General features: G+C 39.0%; 1 protein-coding gene across 1 annotated transcript in view; it reads left to right on the plus strand.

Annotated features, from left to right (window-relative positions):
• Ankrd13c (ankyrin repeat domain 13C) overlaps positions 1 to 21,878 on the plus strand; it is a 45,972-nt gene extending 24,094 nt beyond the window's left edge. Inside the window, exons 7-13 of the mRNA XM_021196040.2 lie at positions 3,861 to 4,005; positions 7,025 to 7,156; positions 9,783 to 9,944; positions 13,460 to 13,539; positions 14,864 to 14,962; positions 17,730 to 17,830; positions 19,781 to 21,878. Of these exons, the coding sequence (XP_021051699.1) occupies positions 3,861 to 4,005; positions 7,025 to 7,156; positions 9,783 to 9,944; positions 13,460 to 13,539; positions 14,864 to 14,962; positions 17,730 to 17,830; positions 19,781 to 19,911 (850 nt within the window). The 3' untranslated portion in view covers positions 19,912 to 21,878. The remainder of the gene's footprint in view (positions 1 to 3,860; positions 4,006 to 7,024; positions 7,157 to 9,782; positions 9,945 to 13,459; positions 13,540 to 14,863; positions 14,963 to 17,729; positions 17,831 to 19,780) is intronic.
• The last annotated feature ends 2,847 nt before the right edge of the window (positions 21,879 to 24,725 follow it).

Below are 24,725 nucleotides of genomic sequence, written 5' to 3' on the forward strand. Positions count from 1 at the left end.
TTTTTTTTCTCTTTTGTATTTTTCAAGACAGGGTATAGAGTTAGCTATCCTGGAACTCACTTTGTAGATCAGGCTGGCCTAGAACTCATAGAGATCCACCTGCATGTGCCACCATCGCTTGGCACCATGCTCACTTCTTTATAGTGTACACATAGAGCCACACTTATTTTCTTATGGTCTTTATGTGTGCACATGGTAACCGTACTTGGCTTTTTTTTTTAAATCTTTTTAAAAAAAATTTTTAAAAAGATTTATTTATTTTATGTATGAGTACACTGTCGCTGTTTTCAGCCACACTAGCAGAGGGCATTAGATTCCATTACTGATGGTTGTGAACCACCATGTGGTTGCTGGGAATTGAACTTGGGACCTCTGGAAGAGCAACCAGTGCTCTTAACCACTGAGCCATTTCTTCAACCCCACCTTTAAAAAAAAATAGATCTTTTTATTATTATTTATTATTATTATTATTATTATTATTATTATTATTATTATTTTATATATTTACATTACAAATGTTGCCCCCTTCCTAGTCTCTCCTCCCCAAGTTCTTCACTACATTTCCCCCTCCCCTTTGCTTCTGAGAGGGTATTTCCCCATTCCTCGATCCATTCCATTCCCCCCACCCCCACCCAGCATCTCTCTTCCCTGGGGCATCAAGTTTCAACAGTATTAAGTGCATCCTCCCCCACTGAGGCCAGATGAGGCAGTCCTCTGCTGCATATGTGCTGAGGACCACAGACCAGCCCATGTCTGCTCTTTGATTGGTTGCTTAGTCTCTGGGAGCTCTGAGGGGTGTCTGAATTAGTTGATACTGTTGTTCTTCCTAGGGGGTTGCAATCTCATTCAGCTCCTTTAGTCCTTCACCTAACTCTTTCATAGGGGTCCCCAACCTTAGTCCAGTGGTTGACTGTAAGTATCTGCATCTGTCTCAGCTGCTAGTAGAGCCTCTCAGAGGACAGCCATGTTAGGCTCCTGTCTGCTAGCACAACATGGCATCAATAATAGTGTCAGGGTTTGTTTTGGTGCCTCTGCCTGGGATGGATCCCAAGTTGGGCCAGTCATAGGACAGCCTTTCCTTCGGTCTCTTCTCCATTTTTGTCCCTGCATTTCCTTTAGACAGGAACAATTCTGGGCCAAAAATTTTGAGGATGTGTGGGTGGCCCCATGCCTCAACTGGGGCTGTGTTCATACTTGCTTCTTGATGGTATATGTGTACCATGCACATGGAGACTATTTGCACTTTTTTATGGTATCTTTGCTGTACACATAGAGACTACACTCAATTTTTTAAATGCATTTTCTTTTTTCTGTTTTGGTTTTTCAAGACAGTTTTTCTGTGTAGTCCTGGCAGTCCTGGTATTTGCTCTGTAGATCAACTAGATTTAAACTCAAGAGAAGCTTCTGCTTTCCAAATGCTTGGATCAAAGGTGTATGTCACCACACCTTATATTTTTATTTTTTAGAGTTATGTGTATGCATATTGTGTCTGGGTACCACTTGTGTGCCTGTTACCCATGGAGGCCGGGAGAAGGTGCCAGATTGCTCAAACTAGAGTTACAGATAGTTGTGAGCTGAGAATTGAACCCAGGTTCTCTGCAAGAGCAGCCAGCGCTCTTAATCACTGATTAAGCCCTCATATTTACTTCTTTGTGGTATGCATTTACCATGGGTATAGAGACCATACTTGGTTCTTTGCTTAAGTTCATCCCATTGTCTTGATGAAATTGTTAATAGTATAAACTTTTTGTCCTTAAAAGTTGTTAGTTTTGATGTTAAATTACATATAGCCATAGTTACTATTGATGTGTCTTGTGAGCTAGGGTTCATAGTTGAGGTTTTTCCTGTGAATAGAAATCAAGAAAGCCAGTCCATTTTGCCTTATCTGTGATAAAACTTGACAAGTCAACCAAATAAACAATTGCATTAAAAACTGACCTAGATCTCGCACAGTGAGACTCAGAGAGTGTGATGATCCTTTCTTGATAGCTGTGATAAGCAATTTCTGAGATTAAAGACTGTTGAGCAACTGGTAAGTGAACCTGGACTAGTAACCTATAATATAAGCCTTAATATAAGATTGAATAATTCAAGGGTAGTGGTAAACTCTTTAATCCCATTGTTTTCCCAATTTCTTTCTTTTTTTTTTTTTTAAAAGACTTATTTATTAATTATATGTAAGTACACTATAACTGTCTTCAGACACTCCAGAAGAGAGCGTCAGATCTTGTTACGGATGGTTATGAGCCACCATGTGGTTGCTGGGATTTGAACTCTGGACCTTCGGTAGAGCAGTCGGGTGCTCTTACCCACTGAGCCATCTCACCAGCCCCTGTTTTCCCAATTTCAACTAGTGATATGTGGAATGTCTGAGACCACACCATTCAGCTAGACCACAGCAGGTCCAGGTTACTTGTGGAATCAGTAAACATATAGGTGTATAGGTATATTAATGTGTGGTAGAAATTGATTTCTGTCCTAGCTTGCTTTCTGTTACTGTGATAAAAATATCCTGGTTAGGGCTGGGTTGATGGCTCAGTGATCAAGGATACATTCTGAAGAGTTCAATTCCCAGTACCCACATCAGGTGGCTTACAGTCTTCTGTAACTTTAGCTCCAGGGGCATTCAACATCTTTGGTCTCTGAACACCTGAACTCGTGCACATACTACACATGTAATTTAAAATAATAAAAGTAAATAAAACTTTATTAAGACAAAAATACCGTAACAAAAATAAGTTGAGGAAAAGAGTTTATTTTAGTTTATAATTCCAGGGAACAGTCCATCATTGTAGGGAAGTCCCAGTGGCCGAATCTTGAAGCAGTAGTCATATCCCATCTGTAGTCCAGAGCAGAGAGAAACATATTCATGCTTACTTTTTCTACTCTAAAGACAAGTTGAGATCACAGAACCAGGAAATGGTATCTTCTTCTTTCACGATCGGTCTTCTTGTAACAATTAAGATAGTCAAGACAGTCTCCCACTGACATTGCCAGAGGCCAGCCTGATTTAGACAGTTCTTCACATATGATTTTAGACTCTATCAGGTTGACAACTAATACTGATTATAATCCATGAAGCTTTCAGACAATGGGAACATTGGGGTGTTTGCTTGTTTTTTAGTTGTGGGTTTTTTTGCTATTATTTGTTTGTTTGTTTGTTTGTTTGTTTTTTCAAGACAGGGTTTCTCAAGACAGCTCTCTCTGGCTGTCATAGACTCAACTATGTAGACCAGGTAGGCCTCAAACTCAAAGAGATCCACTTACCTCTGATAGGATTAAAGAAGCATTCCACCATACCTGGCAGGAAGGTTTAAAAAAAGATGGTGGTTGGCTAAATCTGGAAAGTCCAATAGAAAGCCCTATGGTTTTGCAGTAGGTTGACATGATTGGTAAGGCTGAAGGGCAGACTAAGTAAGGTGTGCTTTGGTGATTAGGTGTAAGAGATGATTATAAATCAGAATGGCATGCTCAGTTTAAGACTATGGTCCAATACATCTGTGCCTATCTTGAGTACTGTGTTGAGCTAGTGATAGGATCCTGAGGAAATCTTTCCCTTTCTGCCTTCCCTATAGAAGTACAGCAGAGGAAATGAAGAAGCAGTGGTACAGGGAGGGTAGTATCACCATGGGGCCTTTTCTTTCTTTCTTGGTTAACTAAGTGTTCAGAAAAAGGAAATAGAGATAATAGAGTATGTATTCAAATGCTATTTTCAATAACATTTTAAATTTAGTTTTTATCTACAAATTCTAAGTTGGACTGTGATATTGACATGTTTAAGCTTAAGAGGCACAAAGCTTACATATTATTAATAAAGTTTTATCAAATTCTGTCCATTATTACCTGCCCGTCTTTTATAGGCTTGACACAACTCTCATAGACTTTACTGACATGAAGTGCCAACGAGGGGATCTAAGCTTCATCTTCAATGGGGATGCTGCACCCTCTGAGTCTTTTGTAGTGTTAGACAATGAACAAAAAGTTTATCAGCGAATACACCACGAGGTGAGCATGTCTAATTAATATTTCCCTAAAGGGTTGAAAATGTGTTTGTATTTACTAAAGCCTCTGTATAATTGCTTCATTTAAAGCATAAGTGTAATTACTGTGGTTGATTTGAAAAGCTTTAGTTTCTTTATTGCAACCATCTACCTCCTAGTTTCTTGTTTCTCTAGTAGAGTTCAGGTGATCCCTAGGCTAGTGGCCTTGGCTTCTCCTAGTTTTCACTGGCTCTCATGTTGAGTCTCTGCTAACAAAGAGACCCTTTTGCCATCTGTTATCTGACCAACTGAGCTGCTACTGTCACTGATGTCTACACAGCCCCAAACAGAGGCTCCGCTTTCCACCTTGGGCTCCTTTACCTCCCCCTCTTCTCCCTTTTGGTTCTGCTGTATGTTGAATTACACCTCATCCATTCCTTTTTTCTGCTGCAAACCAGGGGTCTCTCAACATCTGTGTGTCACCAGGAGCCATGCAGATAGTTCCTGTGTTTTTATTTTGAGGTGGGGAGAACTCCTGAGCTCAAGTGCTTCTCCTGCCTCAGCCTCCTCAGTGTTCTGCAGATGATTTTAAAGTTCTTCCCTTCATGTTTACCTGTCTTGTTCATTCCCACATCATGTGTCTTAGATTGGATTTTATAGTTAACATTGTATGTGCACTAATGAAATAGTTTTCTAACTCATACCAAGAAATATAGATTTACAGGAGAGAAGAAGAAGAAGCAAGGGTATTCTCTGGAGAGGAGCCAGGTGAATGAAGTCAGGAAAGGAAGAGTAAGGACAGGCCATTTGGGAAAAAGATCTGACTGCAGTGAGAGAAAGTGTCAACGCCTTAAAAGCCAGAAAAGTTACCTCACAGTCTGCTGCAGTCAGCAACAGAGGGTCACAGATTTTTAAATAAGGTATCGATTCGACCAAATTTTGGTGAATCTATTTTATTCGTTTTTTCCTTTTGCTATAAGCCACCCGGAGTTGCCTTCCCTCCTGCCCTTTCCCCATTACACATGCCATAGCTGCTAGGAGCTGCCAGGTGCTATGGGTAGCAGTGTGTAGTAACAGTCACTGGAATCTATTGACCCTTAATTAGGGTTAAAATCTAAGTGCTTTATAGTTTTTAATGCTGCAAATAAAAATAATATATGCAAATTAGTATCTCTCTTTATAGATTACAGATGATAGGTTTCACCTAGGATTCAAAATAAATTAGAGGCAAGGAAATCATGTGAGAAGCTTATAACCTAGGTATTTACTCATAAATAATTAAGTCTTGTTATTCTGGGAACAAAGAGTCTGAGTAGAAAAGCTCATGGCTACAACTGAGTCTACAGCATAACCGGGAATTATACCAATACCATCCTCACTGCCGTTACAAACAGAGGGTACAAAATCCTGACATTAGTGCTAGTGAATAATGGGTGAAAATAGATTCCTGGGTAACACAAATACTGAGCAAAGTTTTCTAAAGAAATACTTTGGTAGCAATAGGCTGAGAAGATAAATCAAATACTCCGAACCAAATTTTGTATAGGTCAGCTTGGGTACTGAACACTGTAAGATAATTCCTTTTGAGTTCAGACAAGCTTTAGGAACAGAAATCCATCTATATAAATCAAGGACCATCTCTTGACCCCTCACTGAAAATGATCTGCTGTTAATTATATTCCTTCAACAAGCAGTTAGTAAGCAGTTAGTTTGCATTTGATAATAAACAACTGGTATCTGCATTTAGTGTCTCCAATAGTTTGATTCTGGAACTATCCAGAGGTACTAAAACCTTGACATGCTTCAGTCTCAAGAGGCACACAGTTGCATGATGTTTGCACATAGCATGCACATGTCCTCATATGACATTAATGTACTCCTTCAGACAGCATAAACAGCACACTGATCTGCAAGTACAAGAACCTACTGTATTCCTGTTTAAGGACTGCTGCTCAAAAATCTAATTTCCTTGCATTTAAAATCTGATTTCTTTGCATCTTTGGCACTGTGAACATAGGCCCATCTATATATTACTCCTTAGCATCACTGCTCAAACTCTTAAAAGTCGTTGCACCTTCAGCACAGGACACATGGGCATGGACCCCCTCCCCCCAATCAAAATAACAGGAAATAACAATTACTGTTCATTAATATCTCTCTACATCAATGGATTCAATTCCCCAATTTAACACACACACACACACACACAGGCTATCAGAATGGATGTGAAAACAGTCCATTATTCTGCTGCAAATAAGAAACACACCTCAGCAATAAAGATAGACATTACATCAGTGTAAAGCACTGGAAAAAATATTTCCAAGCAAATGGATACAAGAAACAAGCTGGAGTAGCCATCTTAATATCTAATAAAATAGACTTTCAACCAAAATTAATCAAAAGAGACAGGGAAGGATACTTCATACTTATCAAAGGAAAAATCTACTAAGATGATACCTCAGTTCTGAACATCTGTGCCCCAAACATAAAGGCCATTATGGTCAGCTCCCTTGCTCTTAGAAATTATCGAAAAGGAAAGATTCAGACAACAATGATGGATATATATATATATATATTTGTGTGTGTGTGTGTATACACGCACAATAGCAATAACTGGAGGCTAATTTATCTATCTATATATCTATTTATTTTTAAGATTTATTTATTTATTATATGTAAGCACACTGTAGCTCTCTTCAGACACTCCAGAAGAGGGCGTCAGATCTCGTTATGGATGGTTGTGTGAGCCACCATGTGGTTGCTGGGATTTGAACTCAGGCCCTTTGGAAGAGCAATCGGGTATTTTTATCTCACCAGCCCGAGGCTAATTTATTTTTATTTAAAGTAAACAAAACTTTTATAAATAGACCCTATAGTTCTGTAGTCATAATTCTGAGTAATTAAAGATATTAGACACAAAGTTTAAACTTCTGGTTTTAGAATGAATAATATGTTACTCAGAAATTATGTATTTTTACCTTTTGAAATTTATAATATCTTTGAAGAAAACCCAGATTCTTATTTTAACTTTTGCCCCAACCTAGGAGTCAGAGATGGAAACAGAAGAAGAAGTTGATATTTTAATGAGCAGCGATATTTATTCTGCAACTTTATCAACCAAATCCATTTCTTTCACACGTGCCCAAACTGGATGGCTTTTTCGGGAAGATAAAACAGTATGTAAAAATATAGATATTTTTGAACTTAAAAAATTGTTATCTAGTATCACCAAAATAATGATGGAAATATAGAAATTGTCCTTAGGCAGATTGTTTCTCTTTTTTTTTTTTTTGAATCCACATAGGTAGTTAACAACGCATAGTTATGGGGTTCACTTATATTCTTGGAAAAGCCCAGGGAAAGTGTAGTTTACTTGAACTCTTCTTGTCTGCCTTACCTTCCAAGAAAGAGTTTTCACTAAAACACCAGTATATATTAAATACATGGTATAATTTTGAATGAAATGGATAATGAAAAAATTTAAAAATAATATTTATAAATTCATAAAATTAAATAATACAAACTTAACAATAAGAGCCATATCAGCATGGTGGTGCACGCCTTTAATCCCAGCACTTGGGAGGCAGAGGCAGGCGGATTTCTGAGTTCGAGGCCAGCCTGGTCTACAGAGTGAGTTCCTGGACAGCCAGGGCTATACAGAGAAACCCTGTCTCGAAAAACCAAAAAAAAAAAAGAGCCATATCAGGTAAAGGGTGAGATTTAATTTTTTTAAAGTTATATCTTATTGAACATAATAAGTAAATGTTTTCATATTAGAAAAACAAAAATAAGCCTTGTATTCACTAAAATTAACTCATAGAAGATAGAAATGAAGGGTGTAGAGGATGAGTGAGCTATGGGAGAAAAGGGAAGAAAACTGAGAAGGTTGTGCAGAGAGACATTAAAGGGGATTGGCTTGTGTGCTTAGGGGACTTTGCATGTCTGAACTGAATAGTAGGCTGGACATTAAGAGGAGAGTTGGGATTGTCTGGAGTTAAAAATTTGTTGCTAGACTGTCAGGGGTTTTGTGTTGCAAAATTTAAAAGTTCAGTTTTAAAGCAGAATTGCATTTTCTTCTAGAATTCTTAGTGTTTGCTATTAAGACTCAGGATTGGATAAGACCCACACAGTTTATAGAGGGAAATCTACTTTTTCAGAGTCTGTTAATTTGGTGTCAATTGTATTAAAGATGCCATCACAGCAGCATGTTGACCATCACAAGATTAAATATCATACTGCTTTGCATATGAAGTCAGGAAACTCTGGTGGTCACTGTTTATGATACTGGAACCCCTGTAGACTTTTTTAGTGTTTTTCACACATAAATACTTATCTGTAAGTAATGTGTTGTGCTTTGTACTGATGCTCTTTAATACAGTGTTGTCAAAGGCTTTGGAATTGGCTGTCCGTGAGTGTGGTGGTAACCTCTACTTCACACATAAATGCTGCTTACACCTGTTAGCAACTTGCATGTGACACAGTGAAGGTGTTACAGTACTTACCTACAGCCATAGTTTTAGATACATGGATGAATAGCTTACATTGCTTCTATTTCCTCCTTTGTATTTATCCCCCTTCCACATGCCTTTGCAGTGCACAGTATAGGCAGCAAGAATTGCAGTGGCTAGATCATGAGCAGCACATACTTGACATTTTTGTTTATAGGATAGTTTTTGTTTGATAAGTGCTGTTCCTTTTTATGTTAACCACCTCCTAGCCACACTTAATTTTGACCTTTGAGCCCTCAAAGCTGTTTGGCAACAAGTGGCACTTTGGACTCCTGGCTGTGGGTCCAACACTACAGTGCATTTGTTGCTTTGAAGTCTTACTTGTCTGTACTCTGTTCTTCTGGGCAGCATTAGATGGATCACTTCAAGAGAAGATAAAAATTGAAACTGCTGTCCACCTAGTGTTACAACTAAGCAGCCAAAAGCTCTTGAGGAGCGGCTAGGTGACCTCCTTAAGTCGTTGACAGGTAAGGAGGGAGTCAGTATGCCATGGTTCCCATTTTGTAGGTAGAAACTTGTTCAAAATGCTTGGCTTCCTGGTGAGTTTTAAGAGATGTCCTATACACATAGTTTTGGACACAGCAAGGTGGTATAGGCAGCCTGGATATAGGTGAAGATGGGAAGCTGGTTCAGGTAAAGTTTTTAATAAGTAGGTAACTTTACATGGGAGTGTGTGGGGGTTGGAAGTGTGGGTCAGGGTCGGATGATTAATGAGGCGTCCCTGCAAAGAACTGTTTGCTCTCTTTTGGGTGCCTTTTTACCTGTGCCTGCATCTCTGATGTAAACACTTTACATGTATTATTGAGCAAGGCTACTCGTATCTGCTTTTTTTCAAAGCAGTGAGCGGCAGTAACTTGGGAGGTTTGCCCAGTCAGAGATCAGAGGGCCAGTGTGGCATGGACTGGATTTTAATTCTGCTTTTCTGTCTATAAAATGGGAACAGTGTTACCCCTGACCCCTCCTTGTTATTTGAAATTGTGTGTTCAGTGATCTTCTAAGATTGCTTTGTGCTACTTGGTAGTGAAAGAATGCCAATGTGCTTCTGTTTAGACTACCTAATTTGCAGGTTAACTAGCATACATTTTTTGTACTTTAAATTTCCCTTTGTAGTTTGGAAATGAATGATTGTATTTTTAACTTACAAAAATAATTTGGTGACTTTAAATATCAGAATATTTATTTTCACCTACATGGTACACACTTATGGAGAAATTTTATGATCTCAATGCTTTTTTAAAATCTGAGATCAACCTTCCTTTAAACTGTCATTTTGGACTATTTGATTTTGTTTTAGGAAAGAGTAGGAAACTTTTTGGCAGACTTTTATCTGGTGAATGGACTTGTTCTAGAATCAAGGAAAAGAAGAGAGCACCTCAGTGAGGAGGACATCCTGCGGAATAAGGCCATCATGGAGAGTCTGAGCAAAGGTGGCAGCCTCACGGAGCAGAACTTTGAGGTACAAGTCTCACTCTCTGTCTACCTGTGAAACTTCATTTTCCTTGTTTCTGAATAATAGAAAAGAGGATGGGGAAGATCTTTGGTATTGTTTTGAGTCTGTGCTTTGTCTTTGAAGTCATTTTTGTAAGCATGGATTGTGGTGTTAATTTTATTCCATGTCCTGTTGCCTGTTGCCTTAAAGACCCAGCTGAAGGTTTACCCACCTGGGCCATATCTACTGTGTACAGCCTGGGAACTATGTATTGAGTCTCTGCTCATTGAAACACTGTGTGCAATGAGTATGGGGTTCAGAAGGGGTGGGGAAAAGAAAGTAGGAAGTGAGAAGATATATGAAAAATGAGGACTGATCTACTGTCTAATTTCTAATACGAACCAGGTACTGCTTTATTCCTGTTTAAAATGTATTTTGTATATATGTGTGCACATCATGTGAGGTCAGGTGCCCACAGAGGCCAGAAGTGTGTCAGATCTTCTGGGACTGGAGCTATAGATGGTTGTAGTGTGTCTTATATGGGTGCTGGGATCCAAAAGTGGATCCTCTGAAAGAGCAGCAGGTGCTTTTGACCACTAAACCATCTCTCCTGGTGTCTTAAATTTGTTTTGTTTCATGCATTTCCTTTATCAAGACTCCCAGATATTAACTTAACTCTCTCTCCAGGACATTTTCCAAGTTTCAGAATACGGATCCTTGAGAGAGAATAGGATTAGTCCAGTAGGTCATAACCACTTTCTTTTTAAACTAGTGTCTGAATAAAACAACAAAGAAACACATCTCACAAAATGTAGTCACTGCTACTCTGAAGCAGCAGTCTTAGGGGCTGTGAATGTGTTTGTAAGCACGCATATATATTTGAGCACTACAGCTACAGTCAGAAAGATTGGGAGCTATGAACAGGAGGCTGGTACTTAAATCTATAGCAAAATGGCTGGATTTCCTTAGCATAGTGTGACAGGTTCTCAACAATTCATGGTAATACTCTGTGTGTGTGTGTGTGTGTGTATGTGTGAATGTCTGTCTGTGTATTATATATTGCTGGGTCTAGAACTTGGGTCTTTGTGTATAAGGCAACATTTAGCAAGCCCTAGCTATCAGTTTTTCCATTATCCAGCTCCGTAGTGGCAGGTCCTATTTGCTATAGGCTGTCATGAAGGATGGATCTTCTGTATTGCTTAATATTCAAAGCCAGTTTCTCTTTTGCACAACCACTTCTGCTTTGGAACAAGGGATGTGGCCTTTCCAGGCACTTGTAACAGCCTGTTGAAACAAGCCACATTTTACCAATCACAGTTCTTACTGGGTATCTCCCTTTTACTAACTAGGGACATACTAGTAAGAGAAAGATGGGGAAAAAGGTTGGCCAGGGGGCAATTGTATGTAATCCCAGCTCTTGAGAGGCAGAGGCAGAAGGATCAGGAGTTCAAGGTTATATTGGATAGATAGTGAACTTGAGTTCTGCTTGGCCTTCCTGAGAAAACAACCCAGAACAAAACCCTTCCTTTCTCTGAGCAGGGTGTGATGTTACTGTTGGCTGTCATTCACCTTATTTCTTCCTAGCAGTTTTTAGTTTGCACTGCCTCTCCCTACTTTAGTTCCTATTGCTGGCTCATCCTACAGTAATTAAACTCATATTTAACAGGCATTGAATTCTGACTGACCTTAAAAACAGCTAACAGGTTAACTGTGTACTGATCTCTCCTTTTCTTACTGTAGTTGAAATGAATATATTAACTCATACTCTTCATCTGTGATTCTCCCTACTTTAAAAATGTAGTCCATTCAGGATTAGAGACTCTGCTTATGAGGGCAGAGACAGGCAGATCTTTGCAAGTTCAAGGCCAGCCTGGTCTACATAGTGAGTTTTAGGACAGGGCTACTTTGAGAGATGCTGTCTTAAAAAAAAAAAAAGGAAGAAAGAAAAAAAACCCACAAAAAAGATGGAAGCCTCTGTGAGTCTGTAGAGGTGCTTGCTGCGGCTTCATTTGGACTGTAATTTTTTTGAGCCAGATACACTGCTGTGCACTTGCATTGCTGGAAGCTCGTCTTTTTTTTTTTTTTTTTGGTTTGTTCGAGACAGGGTTTCTCTGTATAGCCCTGGCTGTCCTGGAACTCACTCTGTAGACCAGGTTGGCCTTGAACTCAGAAATCCATGTGCCTCTGCCTCCCAAGTGCTGGAATTAAAGGCATGCGCCACCACTACCCGGCTTGAAAGCTATTTTGATTCCAGGAGTTTGTGGTTGTTTGAAACCTGCAGTAAGTTTCAGCCTTGTGCTCTCACCTGGGCAGTATTAATAGTCCCAGGTAGGGGTTTTTTTTTGTTGTTGTTGTTGTTGTTGTTGTTGTTGTTGTTTGTGGGGGTGGGTGGGAGGGGAAACAGGAATTGCAGGGGTAGTCTTGAGTAGTTCAGGCTGACTTTGAACCTAATGTGTGGTAGAGGCTGACCTTGATCCTCTTGCTTCCATTTCCCACACTGGGATTGCAGGCATCTATGCCATTTCCAGTGACCATGACTCTTAAATGTTTTTTCCTGCTGCACTGCTCATTGGTATAGTTTTCTTCTATTGCTTTAAGTTTTTTGAAGCTAGTAGCCTTGCATTTGTCTGTGCTTCTGAATCTAACATAATGTCTGGAGGATTTTAGATAATTGAAACAGTGAAGAGGTAGTAGCCTCAATGCTTAAACTGCCAGGGGACTACCGTGGGATTAACCTCATTAAATGTAACTTGAAGAGGTTAAATGAATCAACTCTTAATTGACTTCCTGTTTTATGGGGTGTACAGGAATGCTATCACTAAACACCCCAACCCTAGTTTACTGTCTTGTGAGGCAGTTTTGTCTGGACCCAATGTGTTTAAGCTTTTGATATCTTACTGAGTAGAGAGAGCACCCAAATAGCAAATTTCAAGGAGTTTTATTTAGAGGGCAATAGGAGACTGCAAAGGAACAGGCCCAAGAGCCACAGATAGTGTTTGGGGCTTCCTTTTATGGAGTCTAGGAAGAGGAAGAAGTGGTTGGTAGAAGAGGATTATGATGGTTATCTGTTTTCTTTGACAGGCTTGATTGACCTAAGCTCTTTTCATTGACCATGTCCTTTACCATAATGCATCTGATGTTAATCATATGTAAGCCTAATCATGCATTGGTATCAGATGGCAAATAGGGTTTTTTATAAAAAAATTTACTCAAGATGTCAGTCTGTTTTAATGTACATTACCAAGGTGGATATGTTCTAGGACATATTTGAGTAGAAATGTGAGCGTTATGGAAAGATTGTTACGGATGAGCCAACTCTCTGTATTTGGAGTGCGGTGTACCTTCACCTTGACACTAGTGTGGGTCCCAGGTTGCTAAGTGCATGGTTAGAAAATGGGTGCATGTAACTCAAGTGAAGCGGCGTCCTGGGTTGCTAAGCTTCCCTATCTTTCCTGCCTCAGTGTGTTTTAACTTTACATTTTAAAATGTGATATTCTTCACTCGTATTCTACACTCTCCTTGTCTCTTTCTCTTATTGGCAGCCGGTTAGAAGACAGTCCCTTACCCCTCCTCCTCAGAACACTATTACGTGGGAAGAATACATATCCGCCGAAAATGGAAAGTAGGTGTTTTGTTTTGTTTTTTGGTTTATGTTTTCTTTGAATTTTTAGGAAGAAAAAATTGTTAAAACAGTGTTTTTTGGTACAAGAGTTCTGAGAGAATATTACTGGTGTATTTTTATCTGAAACTATTGTTCTAACTTTAAGAAATATAAAGTAAGCATGAGAAAGAAACCTCCCAAGTTATGTGCGCACTGTGAGTCTAGAGCCTTCTTCTTACATCTTTTTTACCAATCACACACACCAGCCAATAAGCAAGAAGCCTGCAGAACTTGTTCAACCTTCCTCACCTGTCAGACTTGGTGTTTATACCTATGTTGATGCTTTAAGCACTTCCTGTTAGGCCATTCCAGTTTGTTTCCTCTCTGCCTTCTCAAGCTGGGTCCTGTCATTCATTTCATTGAGTTCCATAAACCTTTACTTACTGCTGTGTCACTAACTCTTGAAGAGGAGTTAGACACACCACTACTATTCCTTATGCATATATTGAGTTGACAAGAGGTGAATGAATAAAGGTTACTTTGAATGAATATGTTTATCTTGGCTCACCATTGTTTCTCTTTGGTGGGGAATAAAATACTTCCCCTTGTATCTACCCCACTGTGCTAAAGAAGAAGCGGCCTTGATTTTTTCTTATTGAAAGGCGCGCTATGTTTGTCAGTTTGCATGCTCTGTTCTAGTGTTGGCGTGTCGGACCTTGTCTTTTTGTGAGTGACTATTTGACTAGCCTCCATTAGATTTCCCAGCAGGTCAGAGGAAACTGTCATATAGTTACTTGTGGCATGTGCCAGATAATTCAGCAGAACTTTGAAATCAGGCAGGAAATCCCAGACACAACACAGTGGAATAAGGCAGGTCCCTCTATGTTAATTCTGCAAGGGAAATCATTTTGGAATAATTTTTGCATCCTTCAACTCAACTTTGTCTACTCAGCTTATTCTATTTTTGCCTCATCGTACTCACATAACCAGAAAAGAAATATTTTAGATTTGTTATAATTTTAACAGTGCATATGTACAGAATTTTTAGTCACAGTGCTTTTTATTGATGAATATTGAAACTGTAGTAGACAGTGAAAGAGATTGAACTAAATGATTTTTATTTTGTTCTTAAAATGGTGTTTAAGTTATATTCACTATGAAATTCCTTGACTATTCATGTTATTTTCTGAACTTTCAAACTGTTTCTTTTGTCTCATTTCTTATAGACATCTTGTTTTTAGCATACTATTATTATTTCTGTAGATAGGATAAGAAAAGTCAAAGTATTAGTGAGCATTGATGAGTTCTTGACAAGGCCTCCTTAACAGTGTTCATTCTGTTGTAGGGCACCACACTTGGGCAGAGAACTGGTGTGCAAAGAGAGCAAGAAAACATTTAAAGCCACTGTAGCCATGAGCCAGGAATTTCCCTTGGGAATTGAGTCGTAAGTATGCTGTTGATTATGATAGGTCCTAAGAGGCTCTGACAGGTATCAGTACTTGCATCTGAGGTGTTGAAATGTAAAAAAAAAAGTAGACAACCTCAAGACAGGCTTGAGAAAGTGTGCATACACCCATAACTTTTCTGGTTTACAGAAGTATCATTGTCTATAGATAAATTTTGGATAGTCTAAAGAAAATTATTAAAATAACACATGATTCCAAAAAACCCAAACAAACCTCAAAGCATAGAAATTTGTGGAATAAAAAAGATACTGTCTTTTAGGACATTAGTTAGACTGTCCTGTTGATTGAACGCAGAGCCCAGAAATACTCTGCAATTTGCCATATGAGCTTTGGTGTTTTGAGCCAGGGTGTTTTGGATTCCAACAATAATCATGTTTGTTTTTCCCCAACCTCCTGCCACCCCCCCCTTTTTGTTTTAAACAAACATTCTGTTTTCAGTCTGTTCCTATTGAAAAAAACTGTACTGCAGTGCGCACCTTAAATATACCTCTCCAGGCCCGTCTTTACCAGACACTCCTTTAGAAACATGAGTTGGGAGAAATGGGCGTATGGGAGGTGGGTACTAGAGCTCACTTTTGATGGGATGTGATCTCAGCTCCTTATGAAAATGTAGCTAGGGAGGGCTTGAAGGATCCAGTTATCATTTTTCCCTAATTCATTCCCCCTTTAGCCTGGCCCAACATGGTGACTTTTTTCCCCTAGAGAAGGCAATAAGGTCTATAATTTTCAACAAAGTTTGTTCAGAATCTCTGACTATGCCACCTTCAAGCTTTAGAAGGGTGGATAAGCTGTTGTGTAGACCCTCTATGTAAGCTAGAGGTCACACATGGGGAGAGTCTTGAGGCAGTGTGAGAAGGGACTTAGAAAGCACAGGCAGATATCTGGGTCCTCCTGACTCTGATTCCTAATAAAGGAATACAACTGATTTTACAGAGTGTTTGACACGAGCAGTAGCTAAATTAGTACATGCGATGATTGTAAGCATTGTCATAGGAAAAGGGGAAATTAAGGGATCCTGGATACAGAAGGTAGACAAGAATCCATTCTACAGCAGAAGAGATTTCCTGTAACTGCTATGGAAAAGCACCTCAGGAACAACATAGTCAGTATGATTAGATCCTCCTGAGTTGAAGAAGGCAGAATGAAGTGAAAAAAGAGATGGAAAGGAACATTAACCATAGCAGTGAACAGCAGTATCAAAAAACAAATATATCTGACACAGTTGATGAGAGTAGATGTGGCTGAAATTTAGTTTGGACAGCAGATAATAGGCTAGAGACATGACTGAGAATAGAACTGGCTTGATGTAAGAGCCAGTTACTGGTCTCGAAGTGTGGCTGAGCTAGTATTTGAGGTCTAACAGAATGGAAAGGACAGAGTCTGTGAGATAACATTTGATTCCAAAATGGGTACACAGTTGTCACCATCACAAATTACTCTGTTAAAGTGACGGTGTCTTTGCTTTGATTGGACTTCACTATAGCCCAGGCTTTCCTGGGACTCTTAGGAGTTTTTAGATCACATGATTACAGATGTGAGCTACTCCACCTGGTCTAGAAAAACTTCTGGAGTTTGTTTCTTTGGAATTTGTTTTATTTTATTTTATTTTATTTTAGTACTGCAGATTGAACCTAGGGCCACCGCTCATATTGGGTGAATTTTACTCATGGCCTCTATTTGTAGCCTATCCCTCAGTTACTAAGAAACAAATCTAAGGTATTTGGGCAAAGAAAGCATAAAAGTTACCCACCCATAGTTTTTGACACATAGGAAAGGGTAAATTCTGCATAGGCCCACAATCGTGTTTGGGAGGCTTGAGGCTGGAGGATCAGAACTTTAAGGCTTGCCTGGGTTACAGAATGCAAGACAAGCCTGGAAAAGTTAGGAGGACTGTATGTCTCAAGTTTTTTTTAAGTAAAAATGAAAAAAAGTGCTCGGATTAAGCTCAGTGGTAAGTGCTGGGCTAGTATCATGGGATCTTGGGGCCAGCTTTTGGCCCCAGGGGAAAAAAAAAAAAGGTAAAGGAAAATAGTATGACTATCTGCGTCCAACTTACTCAGTAAAGGAAAGCAGTGATCTGATGGTGTGCTGCTTATAGCAAGGCACTGGAAAATACGCCTTGTTGAGAGAATAATAATACAGAATAAGTCAACCAGAGGCCAAAGGGGTTGTCATGTGACTGCAATATTAGGACACAGAAGGATCTTGGAATCCACAGAGGATTCTGTATGACCTGAAATTTATGTGAGCCAGGATCCTAAGTACTAAGATTATTAATTTTTCTTTTCTTTTCTTTTTTTTTTTTTTAAGATTTNTTTNTTTATTATATGTAAGTACACTGTAGCTGTCTTCAGACACTCCAGAAGAGTGAGTCAGATCTTGTTACGGATGGTTATGAGCCACCATGTGGTTGCTGGGATTTGAACTCTGGACCTTCGGAAGAGCAGTTGGGTGCTTTTACCCACTGAGCCATCTCACCAGCCCCCTATTAATTTTTCTTAATGAAAACAATGAAACTTAGTCATGAAAATAGAAGTTCACTTTAATCTTGCCTCCCAGAATGACTGAGTAGCCTGTAGGCTTTAGTAAGAAAGTGTTTTCAGGGAGCTGAGAGCAGCGCCCTGTAGTGCACAGCTGGAACCTTTCCTTCTCAGTGCTTGGGAAGTTAATCTGTGAAGTTAGAGCCATGTAGTTCAAGAAATCACTTCAGACATGAACCATGGAAATACTGCTTTTATTTTTCAGATTGTTGAATGTTCTAGAAGTAATAGCACCCTTCAAGCACTTTAACAAGCTTAGAGAATTTGTTCAAATGAAGCTTCCTCCAGGCTTTCCAGTAAAATTAGGTAAGACAAAAAAGTCAGATGGAATTTAATATGGTGTATATATTTTAAAGGGCAACAAGTATACAATAGTAAGTTTTTTTTAAAAAGTATTTTGGTGCTTCTGTTTTGTTATATGTATAAAATTCCTGAGAAATAACAGTACCTGATGCAAGTTTGATTGCTATGTGATTTAAATGAAATATATAAAGGACACAGGAGCAATTCCTATAGGAGAGTGTGTGTGAACATTTCAAGCTACTAAAATAAAGACACAGAGATAATGAAGCAAAAAGATCAAGACTTGAATTGTGTAGACTGCACAGCACCAGTGGAAGTTTAAGAAAGCTGTGTAGAGGGAGAGTTGGCATACTAGTTCCCATCCACATTCCAGAAACAGATCATTCAGTATTCACATGGGAAGTCATGGAGTTTAATTCTGCATAGTTTACTAGGGTTCTCCCTAACAGCTGATATAGAATGTCTTCAGCAAGAATGCCCCATGGAGCTGGAGTCAGATCAGCACTGTCATCAGGGTGATAACTTTGCTGACTTCTCACCTGGAACCTTGCGTTTCAGCAGCTTTCCATATGCTGAAAAGTGGCAGTTTCTGGATCTGTCTTTCTGGTGTTCTCAGGGCTGGGACTAGGTAATGATTCTTGGATTGATGTACCTGCAGAGATCCTGAGAGGGCAGACTTGGATCATAACAGCTGAACTATTTTGACAAAGAATCATAATGTATTAGCAATTATTCCCTGTGGGTTGATCCTAACTCCAGGTCTCCAGTACCACACACGTGGTGTGTGTATGCACATGAGCAGAGGGACCAGCAGGTCTTTTAACACACTTTTGGTCTGACAAAGGCACACTTTAGTGCAGAAAAGATAGTTTTTGGTTTTTGTTTTGTTTTGTTTTGTTTTACCACATGGTGAGAGTGATCCCAGCACTTTTCGAGGCAGAGGCAGATGCCTCACTGAGTTCAAGGCCAGCCTGGTCCATAGGGTAAGTTCCAGGACAGCCAAGGCTACACAAAGAAGAAGCCCTGTTTGGTGGTGGAGGTTGGGGTTGCAATCATCCCCCCCCCCCAAAAAAAAAAAAAACCAAAAAAACAAAACAAACACCAAACCAAAAACCTAGGAAGTGAATGTTCCCTTACCTTAGTTTACAAAGAAGTTAAAGGTCAGTCTTAAATGTGATATGTAAAGCTTCTTAAAGAAGTGAGCATAAAGAATTTCTTTTTAAAGAAATGAACAAAGTTAAAGGAATTTTACAGATTTGGGTTAAGAAAATTCTTACAAACCTTACAAAAACTGGTTGGTCAATAGCACTGAGTTTGCTAACTCCTGGGAGACTGTGTCTCTCCAACAATAGGCATCAGTGGAAGCTGGGAGCATCCTTTCCCTACTTTTCTAGCATGAGACTATTGCTGCAAACAAACTAGGTTTATAACAGCAACTTTACTGTTTCTCCCTGTGGATAAGCTCTTGACTTGGTTTCCATAGGCCCACTACAGAGGCTCTTCACAGATGAAATCTGAGGCTCCTGAGTAAAGTGGGTTAGGAATCTGACCAGCTTCTGTGTGGGCTGTACTGTTTCCAGAAACTAAAAATCAAATGATCAGAGCAGACTGGTGAATGTGCTTTCCATCTCCAGAGTCACTTTGAGCCAGAAACTCTTTTATACGCCTGCTATGCTAAAGCAATATGGTGTTATCAAGTGACGAGGTGTTTCTTGAAGCAAAGGTGTCAAGATTTTAAAAATTGTGGGGATGCACCTGTTCAGAGCAGCCTAGGGAGCAGCTGCAAGGCCCAGGCCCAGAGCCTTGGAGCCCACTGCACAGGCTGGGGCAGGTGCATATTGGGTTGTTGTGGAAATACTTGTGTGATGGAAGGTGACTGACTCCAGTGGGCTGTCAAAGATGGACATCTGACTACATCTCACTGTTTGTTACATCTCATTGTTTGTTCTCCAGATATACCCGTGTTTCCCACAATCACAGCCACTGTGACTTTTCAGGAGTTCCGATGTGATGAATTTGATGGGTCCATCTTTGCTATCCCTGAAGACTACAAGGAAGACCCAAGTCGTTTTCCTGACCTTTAACTGATCCAGAAGAGCATGAGGCTCCAGGTGGCAAAGGCAGAGCTTTTTTAAACAGAGAGTCAACACATCACTGATGTGATGAAAAACTGACCTCTAATAAAACATCCACAGCTTCCTGATGTGCCATTCATTCATCTTTTTAAAGTCACTTCCTGTCTGTAATAGTTTGACACCCAGTGACCCTGAAACCTTCCTATGTAAAGCAGCTGTGAGTGCTGTGATTTGTTTTTAAAGATTTTTACACTTCTTGTTGAAATATATATCATATAAATATATCTATAGCTATATCTAAAACACTCCTGGACCATTAACGTAAATTCTGTGTCTTAAGAGATATGAAACCCTTTGAAATGCGTCACCTCTATTCAGGTTCCTTTAAACTTTGTTTTCATCATTATGTATAGTTCTGTAATTTGAATGTTTAATCAACTAGAAGGAATGCAGTTTTCTGAGGTGAACAGAGCAATGGTAACCATCAAACAGTCTCATTTACAGCCTGTTGCAATACATTCCGAGGGAATGCTCCCTGCAGGGAATGTGGTGCGCCCCCACCCACCCCCAGCACCTTGATAACAGTTGCATTTATAGCTGCAATGCATTCCAAGGGAGTGCTCCCTGCAGGGAATGTGGTGCCCCCAGCACCTTCATGCAGCTCATCGTGGTGCTCTTTGTTTCACCTGAATCCTTTTTCAGTGGAAACTGTTTGTTACTGATCTTCCTTTCATAGAACTTCTATTTTTTTTCCTAAACTTGAGTTTAAAGGTCCTTGTTCTGTTGATAGGTACGGTAACATGCTTACAGCTAGCCCTCTCCTAAGTATCAGCACTTTAAACAAATTCCAAATTTTTAAACTTGCTTCCTAGTAAGTGCACGTAAGTCAGATTATTTTTAATGGAATATGGATGCATTGGTGTCAATTTTAAAAAAAAAATAGATACGTATTTTGGACAATTATGTATGTAATGCTTTCAAAATAAGGTAAAAACATTTTATATGTAACAATATATTTGTTATAGGCTAAAAGTCCAGAAACACACAGGATTGAAAGTTCTTTTTTTTTTTTTTAAGTCACAGGAAAATAATTATTGATTTGTCTCCAAACTGTTAAAATCATGCATTACTCATTTTTGCACCTAAACTTTTTCATATTTATTAAAAGATAGTTTAAAGATCCAAGAAAGAAAATAAATTAGGGAGAATAATGTTCAAATCACAATAGTATCATGTTGTATTAAAGACTTAGCTAAATGTTTGTGTCCTGATGAGATGTGTCAAGATGCACCTGTCAGGTTGTTACAGTGTGACTAGTAGTTTAAACTTTGACCAAGACTTTTTATTGAAAGATGACTTATTTAAAAATCCAAAGTGTCAGCCATAAGATATTTATCTCTTTACAGTTGCATCTCACATAGTGATATCACCTGGCATATGTTGACATTTTACTTTTTATAAGAAAAATAATTGAGTTAAAAAAAATCAAAGCCCTAATCACTCCAGTAAGTGATCTACTTAATTTTAAGAACTGAGAAGCCCAAAGCTAGCATGATGAAATGGAGGCAGTGGCTGATCAGGTCCAGCGACTTAGCTATTTAGTTCTGCTGTCAATTGTGATGTCCAAGGTTCTGAAAGGTAGTAACCACTGTTGCTTTAGGCTCATTGGCTTGAACATGTAGGAAAAAAATGATAAATTTGCAGCTTGGGATTTAGGATTTCTTAAACATATGTGAATATTTTGCTGGGTAACACTGGAGATAGGACTACTGAAAATTGTTGCACTGGATTGTACTACTGAAAATTGTTGCACTGGATTGTTTTAAGACTTCAATTTATCTTTAATGAGTAGTAGAATCAGATTGTCCATTCCAAAATGTTTTTTCTCTGATCACAAAGAACAAGTGTATCTCTTATGATGGTGGAAAAAAAGGAGTTAATTAATGCAAATAAACTTTTCACAATATTAGACTTTTCATGATGTGCCTATTAATCCTGTTAAGAGCATCAGTGTTTTTGTATACTCTTAACATTCATATCGCCGTTTTGAAATGTAGATAATGTAAAATTCTGTATAGTAAATCTTAAAGTTTAAGCTGGTAATAGGGGTCCCATTTAGAAAGGTGTGCAATACTTCATCACTCCTGTGACCTCTGTAGATATGGTTCCCATCTCCAAGAAAACATGAGACTTATCCTCAGTAGACATTCTTGGGCAGAGGAGATGCAGTTCATAAAAGGAGTGTATAGCAGGTGTCATGGCTGAGTTAAAGTATGTTTATGGTTTGAAAGCTAGATTATTAGCTAATAACAAGCAGCTGATTACAAAATTACAGCTTCACAGGAATTGGACTTTCAAGTTAGACATAGTGGCACTGTATGCCAGCTCTTGGAGGCTGAGACAGCAGGATCAAGAGGACAGAGTAAAGAGACCCCGTGTTAAACTAGGTAAATAGTGGTTAGATGTGGCACTTTGGCTGCGTGCTTGCCTTGCATAAGCTGCTATAATCAAGCTCCCTACTTTCCACTAAGTCTACAGCAGACAAAGATGTGGATCTTTGAGTAGGGAGTTGGGGGAGCAGAAGGTGGTCCTATTTTGCAAACAGTGAAATTTGCCCAGAGAGAAATGGACAGTAGAGATGCTATGTGAAGCTGTAGGTTTATATAAACATTTCATGCCACAAACAGGCAGCATTAGCTGTCATCTACAAGTTTCCCAGTATGCCAGCAAGTTGTAGATCTCACTGCACCCAAGGGGGCTAGCTTTAGGTAAAAACAAAGCTGTTCCTTTCAGCTTGCTCTGAACAGCACTTCTAACCTCTTTGCTATATCCTCAGCACTTGCAAGCCTATATGCATTCAGTCAAATCAGCTACTTGTCATTTAGGCTTTAATGTTTTTTTCAAGAATATGACTTTAAAGCCTAAGTATATACTCCCACTTATCTAAAAGGTGTCATTGACTGGATGGTGGAATTCTTGAGATCAATTCAAAGGTCAATTTTGTTCATCCCTTTGTGAGCAGCAGCTCAACTTCTGACTTAGGTGTCAGTTAAGTTCAGCTCACCAGTTCTTCCTCTGCATGACACCGAAGCCTTCAAAGTCACAAGCATCAAGACGTGGGCCACTTGTCTGCTCTGTGGGACCCAGCCTATTACAGGTGCCAGGTCCCCTGCTTCCACTGCCTGGTTCTACCTGCAGCACCAGTTACAAAACTCAGTCATTAAGAGTCAAATTGCTTTCTAAAAACCAAAACTGCTTTTCTGACAACTATTACACTGACTATAATTAGACATTACTTTGGGTGCTTGCTAAGTATTTAAAAAGACTTTAAAAAAATACATTTACCATCAGGAAGCTAAATTATTTTGTATCTAAAATACTGGAAAAGTAAAAACTCAATCTTGGGATAACATCTTGATTAAAGATTTACAGAACTCTACTTGTGATCCTCAATTTCTCATGCAAAAAAACCAAAAGCATATTTCTACCAGAGTTTTAAAGAGGCACCATTCTCAGATTAGTGGCATATTCTACAAAAATAGTACAGGCTTCTTTCTGGGTTCTTCCACTCTTGTCCAATATAACCCCCTAACATTAGATTTAAAAAAAAAAAAAAAGGGGGTGGGGCTAGAGGGTTAGCTGCTCATTAAGGGTGTCAAGTTCTTTGGGGCTTGCAAGTTGATTTCTGAAAACAACCAGCAGCATTCAGTGACTCCCACCCCTACCACGGTGGTTATAGCATTTATATATCCTGAGATGTTCCCAGGATACCAAACTTGGCACACAGAACTATCTGCAGCTGGCAAAATAGCCCCTGCTAGAGGCAAATCAGTCTGCAGCTGTGGACTATCAAGTAGCCCCATATCCCACACCTTGGATTAAAAACATATTTTTTTAAAGAAATTAAAAATTCTCACTATAGTAGTAAACTGCATGTTTGAAAGCATCAGATGTCATTTCTCATAGAGACAGGGTGGGTGTAGTCAGAACTTATCTTCCCATAAGGCACAGCTACCACTGAAGAGAAAAGAATGCTGATTGCTCTGGTACTCATCCCAGTTAATGACTAGTTTTATGCTCACCAATTTAGGTATACCTCATCTTGGCAAGGTGATGGCTTCTGCAGCCCATGAGCTTGCCTCCCAGCTCATCAGGATATCATCTTTCACAAGCTGCACAGCCTGAGGCTTTTTTGTGACTTGAACTGCCAATATTTTGCCATGTTGCCACATGGTTCTTTGATCTACTAAGTTTTTAAGTGAATGTCAGTCACATTGTTTTAAAATTTAGTGGTTACTCAGACCATTACTGCAATTGGATGCATTTGTCATAAACCAAAATTTTAAAAGTATACCATAAAAAGTTACTCAAATACAAACTGGAAAAATGCTTTTATATACAGAATTCAATTTTTAATAATTTATATCCAAACCTTTTAGACAACTCATTTCAATCTTCCTTCCTCTAAGCCACCCAACACTAGCCATTTATCTGTTTAATATTGTAATACAGTATAAATGTGACCAACAACATATGTATTTAGGAAAGGCAAATTTCTGTAATTTCAATGAAAATATAAATTTGCTAGGTATAGGTGAGATCATATTTATTCCTAAGACACTGTTGTATGAACTTATTTAGTTCTGTATCTAAAACACAGGTTAAAGCATAATTTAGACAGAAGGTACCTGGTGACAATTCTGCTGGCATCTACACTGAGGGGGTAGACTCCAGTTATTGTTTGAATATGTAGACAGGGAATGATGCAACTGACATATGTTCAACGTGTGAATAAACACAACCCAGCTCTACAGAAGCATGAC

The sequence above is a fragment of the Mus pahari genome, chromosome 4 (genome assembly GCF_900095145.1).
Source record: "Mus pahari chromosome 4, PAHARI_EIJ_v1.1, whole genome shotgun sequence".
NCBI classification, from domain to species: domain Eukaryota; kingdom Metazoa; phylum Chordata; class Mammalia; order Rodentia; family Muridae; genus Mus; species Mus pahari.